This window comes from Bufo gargarizans, chromosome 4 (assembly GCF_014858855.1).
Source record: "Bufo gargarizans isolate SCDJY-AF-19 chromosome 4, ASM1485885v1, whole genome shotgun sequence".
Classification (NCBI taxonomy): Eukaryota; Metazoa; Chordata; class Amphibia; order Anura; family Bufonidae; genus Bufo; species Bufo gargarizans.
This window is the reverse complement of record NC_058083.1, coordinates 69,501,441-69,511,535: the sequence shown is the minus strand read 5'-3', so window position 1 is coordinate 69,511,535 and position 10,095 is coordinate 69,501,441. Positions and strand designations below refer to the sequence as shown.

Genomic DNA, 10,095 nt, shown 5'->3' with positions numbered 1-10,095 from the left:
TGCCAGCTCATATAGACGGGGCACAGCTTCTCTTAGTGCCAGGGTCCAGCTGAATTGTATTGTCCTGAATACCAGTTCTCCAAGTGACAATGAGATGTCCAATAATGTCTGTGCCAATGTCTAGCTAATGCCCTGAATTCTTGTGCCCAGTTCTCTCAGTGCCAAGCTATAAGACATAATGCTCAGAATACCAAAGTCTTTTCTTCTCAATGCCAGTGTCCAGTGGAGATGTAATTCATTGAATGCCAGTGTCCAGTCTTCTCAATGCCAGTGCCAAGCTGATGCCCAGAATACCAGTTCCCTTTCTTCTCAGATGTAATGCCCTGAATGCCAGTGTCCAGTCTTTTCAGTGCTGATGCCCTGAATTCCAGTGTCCAGTCTTTTCAGCGCCAATGCCAAGCTGATGCCCTGAATGCCAGTGTCCAGTTTTCTCAATGCCCAGTGGAGATGCAATGCCCTGAATGCCAGTGCTCTGCTGAGATGAGATGCAATGCCCTGAATGTCGGAACCGGTTCTGATGCGTCCAGCGCAGGTGGCAGAGAACCGCACACGTTTCTGACAGCGTCTCCAGGAAACACGATCCCCTTTGGAACGTTGCGCCGTTGTGCCGGTGTCCTCGGCCAATCACCGCGCGGCACGCTGTCCCCGCCCCCTCCAAGGGGGAAGCCGCCAGCCAATGAGAAGTTTTGCAGTCAGTAAACCTCCCTCTCAATCACAGCCAAGCTCAAAAAGCGAGAAAAGCCGACTAAACCCGTTTGTGCGGCGCCCGGGCTCCGGTCCCTGCACTGATCTGTCCCAACTAGAAAGTCCAGTTCCACCGACACGGGCGACAGCATGACACAAGACTACGACAAGTAAGTGATCCGGGGCCGTGTGTGCCAGCTGCTGTGCCAGCTGTCCGGGGTGCCCGCACCTGTGCCCCTGCCGCATTCTCCGCACTGACAGCGGCTACAGACCTCTGCCATCACCCTGCCTATACTATACCCAGGCTGGGGCACCACCTGCCTACAATATACCCAGGCTGGGGCACCACCTGTCTATACTATACCCAGGCTGGGGCACCACCTGCCTATACTATACCCAGGCTGGGGCACCACCTGCCTATACTATACCCAGGCTGGGGCACCACCTGCCTATAATATACCCAGGCTGGGGCACCACCTGCCTACAATATACCCAGGCTGGGGCACCACCTGCCTACAATATACCCAGGCTGGGGCACCACCTGCCTACAATATACCCAGGCTGGGGCACCACCTGCCTACAATATACCCAGGCTGGGGCACCACCTGCCTATAATATACCCAGGCTGGGGCACCACCTGCCTATAATATACCCAGGCTGGGGCACCACCTGCCTATAATATACCCAGGCTGGGGCGATCTGTGCTGTGGGCCGCTGCTGGGTGATGATGAGATGACTGCTGGATCAGCTGCTGTGAATCCCGGGTCAGGATTGTCCATACTGCAGCTCATGGCTGTCCCTAAGGAGTTTTAGTAAATGTGTCCTATTGCTATAATATGCTGTAATCTGTGCAATAAATCCCACCGATCTCTCATATGTGTCCATGTTCCTGTAATCTGGAGTGATATGCCCCAGATATCTAAATAGGTGTAATAGGTCCTATAGATCTGGATACTAATAGGTGTAAAATATCCCATCTTCCAAACTGTATGTGTATTAACTAGACTGTGTTGAAAATCACCATATCTATCTATCTATCTATCTATCTATCTATCTATCTATACTACAAGCCTGGATTTTACAGCCAGCTGTTCTGTTTCTCCCCCTGATCTATGTTATTTGCGTGCTCTCCTGCCCATGTCATATAACTGGCACCTGTAGTAAAGATTACTGGTACAGATGTCACACAGGTGATTCCCTATAAAAGGAAACTCCTTTAAAACCACTGTTGTTGTGTGCTCATTCTGATAACTCTGTGTAGAGATCGGTTTACCTGCAGTCCCATGTAAAAACCGCAGATAACCTTCTGATCTCCTATGGCGGTATGACAGGTTACAAACTCGGCTCTGCCGCCTGTTTGTTTACATGACGTGCACTCCAGTACTGTGATTTATGACCGACAAAGGGTTCCCAGGCAGAGTGGCACATTGTGGTTGGTGTGATGTGGGTGGCACGGTTGTGAATCACAGATCATCAGATCAGAGGAGCAGGATACACCCCCCTCCCAATTCCTCACTCACTTTGACCATGATTGCGTTCTATACCATTTACCTATAGTCATGTTTGATGAAATTGTACCATCTGTTTATCTGTCTTGATTATAAAATTAATAAAAAGATAATTGAAAAGAAAAAAAGATCAGAGAAGCAGGATCCCCTCCCCTTGTGAAAGTGTCTTCAAGGTCGATAAAGTTGGATGAAACCTGAGCCCTACAAGGCGTTGGTCATAGAAGAATTGTAGTCAAACAGTGTCCGCCGTCAGTCCTCATTAGTCCAAATCCGCAGGCATTGTCACTTCCATGTAGGACCTCCCTTCAGTACAGGTGTTTCCACTGCTTTCTAGTGAAGGATCTGATGGGGAGTCGGTGGCTCCCAGCTCTCCTAAAACCAAAGGCTTCTGTTAAAGGGAACCTGTCGCCTCCAAAACACATATGAAACCGACATCTTTACCTTACAGTAGCCCCCAGTGTGTTCATAATCATGCGTTTCATTCCTCCATCCATTGCTGCATACTTTATAAAAACACTGTTTCAATCGCCATTCGCCCCATCTTCAGAGCGGCCCCCTTGCTTCAAGTCAAGCTAAGCTTACCCCTTTACCCGTCCTCTCCTCACTGTGAGTGACATTCTGCCGTGAGGCTGGGATCGGTCAAGTCTCGTGTATGCGCTCTTTGTTAGTGCGCGATCCCGGCTCCGACAGTCAGCCGGCTGCTATCGTTTCATTGCGCATGCGCCGACCATTTCCATCGTGCGTGCGCGCCTGGCGATTCTGGTCCTCGGCGTCAGCGCACAATGGAAATGGCCAGCGCATGCGCAGTGAGACAATAGCAGCCGGCTGACTGCGGGAGCCAGAGCCGGGATCGCGCAGTAACAAGGAGCGCACCGCGCATGAGCGAGACTTGACCGATCCCAGCCTCACGGCAGGATGTCACTCAAAGTGAGGAGAGGACGGGTAAGGGGGCGGGCTTAGCTTGACTTGAAGCAAGGAGGCCGCTGCCACTATGGCTTCAAGCTGGCTCTGAAGATGTTTGTTCGAAACGTGTAGACGTTCATGTGGAACACTGAGGTGATGCTGTCACTGTATGGATTTGTACTATACTGAAGGAACCCACGATATTTTCTAACTTCGATGCTGGATCCATCGCTTCATTTCTACGAATGGCGATTGAAACAGCGTTTTTATAAAGTATGCAGCAACCGATGGAGGAATGAAACGCGTGATTATGAACACACGGGGGGCTACTGTAAGGTAAAGATGTCGGTTTGAGGTGTGTTTTGGAGGTGACAGGTTCCCTTTAAGGTCACTACTACACACACAAATTTGCACTGACACTTATCTTTTTTGATCAGTTTGATTTATGGCGTTTTACAGCGGTCTTTGATATCCCCCACACTGCCAGAGGATGACGAGGTGTAGGCCTTATCATAAGCCAAGTGCATCCTAGTCTAGACTGAAATATATTCCAGCTTTGGCCTGCAATAGATTAAATTCCTTATTTATGCCTGTAAATGGCCATTAGTGATGGCCCTGCCCACACCGCACACCGCCACGCCCCGTTTTCAGAAAATGGCGCAATGGCTTTTTGTGACTTTTTTCCCCCCGCCAGTTTCTGATGTAGGTGTCCTGATAAATTCCCTCCAATGGTTCTTGCCGTTAGTGTTTTCTTTCCCTCTAGAGAAGGAGATGTGTAAACACACCATGAAATGCAATCTGCAGGAGGAGCTGAGCGGACTGATATATAGTTTTATGAGAAAACGTATCATTTATACACTTAGGCCTCCTGCATATGCGGATCTGCAATACACTGGCACTCTTCCGTGTGCATTCCGCATCACGGATGCGAAATGGAACCCTACGTTAGCACTACGGAGTGCTTCCGTGGGGTGTCGTCCCGTACTTCCGTTCCGCAAAAAGATAGAACGTGCCCTATCTTTTTGCGGAACGGCCGGATCACAAACCCATTAAAGTGAATGGGTCTGCAATCCACTGCCCCACAGTCGGCATGTGCTGTCCGCATCCGTTGTTCCGTGGTCTGCAAAAAAAAAGAAAAAATATAACCTGTCCTATTCTTGTCTGTTTTGCGGACAAGAATAGACAGTCATATTAATGGCTGTCCGCGCCGTTCCGCAAATTGTGGAACGCACACGGACGCCATCTGTGTTTTGCGGATTCACAATTTGCAGACCACAAAACGCACAACGGTCGTGTGCATTAGGGCTTAGGCTGTGTTCACATCTTCGTTTCAGAGATCAGGCGCAAATGATGGCTGTCAGCCGAACAAAAACATTGTTGCATTCAACAGTTTTTGCCCAGCCGGAACTCAGCATTTATGCTGGAAATTTCTGTACGGAAAATATACACAAAGTGTAAAATCTCATTCACTTTGCTGGTACTGTATTGTGCTGCATTGTATCTGCACGAAAATCTGTGTGTGGTCTGCAGCATGTGCAGGAAGTTAATACAAGGCATTTACTTAAAGGGGTTCACTAGGAATAAAAAAAAAAAATATGAAAATACTTAAATATTACTTTATTATAAATATATTCCCAAATACCTTTCTTTAGTTAAAATGGCTCATTTTGTCTAAGGAGCAGTCATTAAGAGAAATAAAATGGCCGCTGTCCTATTAGTACACACAAAACCTGTCCTAATCACACAGCAGGACAAGTTACTTCAGAGCACTAAGCTAAAGAGCTGCCTCATCCTCCTCTCTGCTCTGCTTGTTAGGTATTATGATCCTGAATACAGATAATAAGAACTTCAGCTGATTGTCTGTAGGGATGGAGATCATGAGGAGACATGAAGTACAGAGAGGAGGTGGGGATGTGGCTGAGCAGCAGCTCTTGTATGCAGTCTCCATTATCAGTCTGTCCTCTCTGTACGTCATGTCTCCTCATGAACTCCATTCCTACAGAGATTCAGCTGAAGATCTTATCACCTGTATTCAGGATCATAATCCCTCACAAGTAGAGAGGAGGATGAGGCAGCTCTTTACCTCAGTGTTGTGAAGTGACTTGTCCTGTGTGATCAGGACAGGTTCTTTGTGAACTAATAGGGCGACGGCCATTTTATTTCCCCTGATGATTGTTCCCCAGACAAAACAAGCCATTATAACTAATGAAAGGTATTTGGAAATATATTTATATATAAAGCAATATTTTAAGTATTTTTCATGTTTTTAATTCCCAGAGAACCCCTTTAATGTATTGTGAGTGTCCATATTGCCTCCTTTGCTGGCTTGATTCATTTTTCCATCACATTATACACTCATGAAATAGACATGAAACAGAAGGAGGTTGCTTTAAGAATATTTTAAACACTTTTAAGGGGTTCAGCAAATGGCATTTATCATGTATAGAAAGTTAATATTAGGGCTCTTTCACACTTGCGTTCTTTTCTTCCGGCATAGAGTTCCATCGTCGGGGCTCTATGCCGGAAGAATCCTGATCAGTTTTATCCTAATGCATTCTGAATGGAGAGAAATCCGTTCAGGATGCATCAGGATGTCTTCAGTTCCGGAACGGAACGTTTTTTTGGCCAGAGAAAATACTGCAGCATGGTGCGCTTTTTGCTCCGGCCAAAAATGCTTAAGACTTGCCGCAAGGCCGGATCCGGAATTAATGCCCATTGAAAGGCATTGATCCGGATCCGGCTTTAAGCTAAACATCGTTTCGGCGCATTGCCGGATCCGACGTTTAGCTTTTTCTGAATGGTTACCATGGCTGCCGGGACGCTAAAGTCCTGGCAGCCATGGTAAAGTGGAGCGGGGGAGCAGTATACTTACCGTCCGTGCGGCTCCCGGGGCGCTCCAGAGTGACGTCAGGGCGCCCCACGCACATGGATCACGTGATCGCATGGCACGTCATCCATGCGCATGGGGCGCTCTGACGTCACTCTGGAGCGCCCCGGGAGCCGCGCGGACTGTAAGTATACCGCTCCCCACTACTACTATGGCAACCAGGACTTTAATACCGTCCTGGCTGCCATAGTAACACTGAACGCATTTTGAAGACGGATCAGTCTTCAAATGCTTTCAGTACACTTGCGTTTTTCCGGATCCGGCGTGTAATTCCGGCAAGTGGAGTACAATCCGGATCCGGACAACGCAAGTGTGAAAGAGGCCTAAGACAGTTACTAATGTATTGTGATTGTCCATATTGTCTCCTTTGCTGGCTGGATTCACATTATACATTTCTCGTTTCCAGAAATCACGACCACCCTGCAATCCAGCAGCAGTGGCCATGCTTGCACACCATAGTAAAAGGCACCGCCCTCTCTGGTGGCTAGCACCCTGGGCGTATACATAAGCAGGCGCTTTTTCCTGTAGTGTACAAACATGGCCACCGCTGCTGGATTGTAGGGTGGTCATAATTCCTGGAAACGAGCAACATATAAGGCTCCATTCACACGTCCGCAGAATGTGTCCGCATCCGTTCCGCAATTTTGTGGAACGGGTGCGGACCCAGTCATTCTCTATGGGGACGGAATGGATGCGGACAGCACACAGTGTGCTGTCTGCATCCGAAATTGCGGAGCGCGGCCCCGATCTTCGGGTCCGCAGCTCCGCAAAAAGATAGAACATGTCCTATTCTTGTCCGCAGCTTGCGGACAAGAATAGGCATTTCTATGGGGGTGACGGGCTGGTGTGTTGCGGACCCGCAATTTACGGGTCCGCAACACACCATGGACTTGTGAATGCAGCCTAATGTGAATCCAGCCAGCAAAGGAAACAATATGGACAGTCACAATACATTAGTAAGTGCCTTGTATTAACTTTCTATACATGATAAATGCCATTTGCTGAACCTTTTTAAAGTATTTAAAATATTCTTAAAGCAGCCTCCCTCTGTTTTATGTAATTTCATGAGTTACTCATGGACCAGAATATGCTGTATACTTAGCAGGTTGTTTCTTGATGTCGTAAATGATGACGTCTGGTAGCGGCTGTGCCATATACGGAACACTAAAAGCAACTTCTCAGAATAACACATTTTTATTTCGCCATTGTCAAATTTATGTAATCTATATCGCATGTAAAAAGGACTAATCCAATCTACATTTTTATTTTGTTTCTGTTTTTAAATATTTATATTAACCGTTTTGTTTGATAAATAGAAAAAAGTAAACAATGGTTATTATTTATATTAAATTGAATCCAAATGTAAATAAAATAATATAAAAAAAGAAGCATTTAGATTTCTCAGGTTTTACAATGTGCATTCATACTTAATAACTTGCAGGAGTTCAATAATATATGCTTCGGACTCTTCGGCTCATGCTTGGGCTCTTGTATTTTTAGAGATCTGTAGTTGTCTGGAATAAAAAAAAAAAGTCTGCTGTTCTTTCCAGAAATGGCGCCACTCTTATCCATGGGTTATGTTTGGTATTGCAGCTGTCCTTGTCCGCAAAACGGACTATTATTATTATTATTATTATTTTATTTTTATTTTATTTTTTCTCACCAGAAACCAAATCGCTCTCATCCCTGATTGGTGCAAATCAGGGATGAGAGCGATTTGGTTTCTGGTGAGAAAAAAAAAAAAAAAAAGAACTTTTTTTTATTTTTTGTTATCCTGACCTATATACTAAAGCAATGACTGCTGAATTATTGTTTGCCAGAGTTTAACAGCGCAATGTTTTACGTCAGCGCAGCTTGTGTTTTACGATTGAACTTTCATAAGTTTTACTGTAGATGTGTGTGGGAAAGGACTTTCTGGCAGGTCTCCGCTCTTGAAGTGCTCATTCTGGCTTGGCCTACACCTTTAAAGACAGCAGATTACCTCCAAGGCATTTGTGCGCTTCAACTGAATGTTGAAATGGGAGGGTGCACAAGACAAACACCTGTTGTTTCTGCAGCGCTTCCAATGTCTTGTGGAGGAACCTGTGTGCAAATAAAAAACTGAAGTGCAGTCAAAGGGCTCATGCACACGAATGTATTTCTTGCCTGTGTCCGTTTCCACTTTTTGCAGCCCATGCAGAACCATTCATTTCAATGGGACTCTGCGTGCACTCCTTATCCATATGTCCGCAAGTCCATTCCGTAAAAAAATATAACATGTCCATTGTTACAATGGATCCGCAAAAAAAAACCCCAAAAAAAACGGATGTCAACCGTTTTTTGGGAGGTCCGTGTTTTGTGGACTGCAAAATGTATACGGTCGTGTGAATGAGCCCAAACCCTGTGGCTTTCTCTTGGAAACCAAAATTTAGGCCGGGTCCACCTGTGACTGATTAGCTGCAGATTGGCCATCACGATTTTCTTGCGGTAAAATCGGCAGCATTGTACAGTATCAGCAGGGTGGGTGAGAATTTCTGTATTCTCATCTACACGCTGATTATCATTGTCCACCAATATCTTGTCCCTTGTTACATGTTACAGAATGTCTACGACCTTTTGGTATGTTTCATGGAAAATAAAAATAAATATTTTAAAACTTAAAAAAAGAAAAAGCGGCAGCGCAAAATTGGCCTGCGTCGCGGATTTGAAATCTGCACCATGTCACTTTATGCTCCAGGTTTCGCCTTTTTTGCAGTGGGGAGGATGTAATCTAAATGCGATTTTTTTTTTTTTTTTTTTTTTTTTTTTTTTTGCTTTGCTGCGGAACTGCAGATTCTTCCTCTAGATTTTCTGTCATTTGTGAACCCAGCCTTTAAGGTATGCTCACACACAGCGGATGCCCGTGCAGGATGTCCACAGTGTTGTTCTTTGCTAGCAAAGTGGATGAGGCTGTAAGAAATCTCATTGACATGCTGCAAAGTGTAATTGACCTGCAGTGTGGATTTTAAATCTGCGCCATGTCCATTTTATTTCTGCGGATCTCCGCTGGAGATTTCACGCTTTGCAATGTATGGAGTGAAATCCACACCAAAATCTGCCACCTGTCCGTACCCACAGTAGTAGTCTGTCTTCTTGTCTGGGGGCGCTGTCACCCGGTTTACCAATACTCTACCTCAGGGATCAGCAACCTTCGGCCCTCCAGCTGCTGTGAAACTACAACTCCCAGCATGCAAACATACTTGTCTGTTCTTCTAACTACTGTAGATATGAATGGAGTTATCGCTACCTAGCTCAACCTGCCCATAGACCAAGAGCATCAGTATGAACAATAATGTTGAACTAATCCTGATAGGTGTGTATATTATTATTATTATTATTATTATTATTATTATTATTATTATTTTTTTTTACATTTTATCAATCTGTTTATAGACCAGGAAGAGCAGGATGAGCAGTAATATTGACCTCCTCCTGATAGGAGTGTTTTTTTTTATATTTATCACTGGTAAATCATGCTGAACCTGAGACTTTCTAATCTATGAATTTTTGAGGGATTTCTTCTCCTGTGTAACGTTGATATCAGTCCAGTAGACCATGTGAATTGCTGCCTCTATTGTAAGACAGAATATTAGGTTTTCACTAGAAAAAAACTTCATTACATCAGCATTGCCCGAGGTGACATCTGAAAATCCAGATTACGTACTGCATGGCATATTTATACATGGATCACTTTACTTTACGTGTAAGGAACACCACTAGCTTTTAGCGGGTATTCAATGTGCACTGGATTGTATTGCCATTCTAGTCTCGGGGGTGGAAGGCACAGGCTTCAGGAATGGCACGGGCACGGGAATATGGAGCTCACCTAGAGAGACTGGCAGATTTACCTGGAAAATCTGGAATTTTAATTGTGCTATAGTACCTGCAGTGCAGCAATCGACTCTAAAACAAATGTTCATTCTGGTATTGCTAGTTTGTAAATATAACTCCACAACTGCAGTAAAGACTGACACATTTCCATCTTCCTCTCTCCTACTGATTTACCTGCTTAACTTTGTGGCAGTGGAGATTTTCATGACTTTTCCGGATCTTTGCAAAGACTGTAATGGCTGTCATTGCCAAGTACTTGTATTT

The 10,095-nt window shown here is 45.2% G+C and overlaps 1 protein-coding gene across 2 annotated transcripts in view; it reads left to right on the top strand.

Annotated features, from left to right (window-relative positions):
• The first annotated feature begins 707 nt into the window (after nucleotides 1-707).
• GRHL1 (grainyhead like transcription factor 1) overlaps nucleotides 708-10,095 on the top strand; it is a 33,721-nt gene continuing 24,333 nt past the window's right edge. For both annotated transcript variants that reach the window (XM_044291777.1, XM_044291776.1), the window contains exon 1: nucleotides 708-854. In XM_044291777.1, the coding sequence (XP_044147712.1) occupies nucleotides 835-854 (20 nt within the window). In that variant the 5' untranslated portion in view covers nucleotides 708-834. The remainder of the gene's footprint in view (nucleotides 855-10,095) is intronic.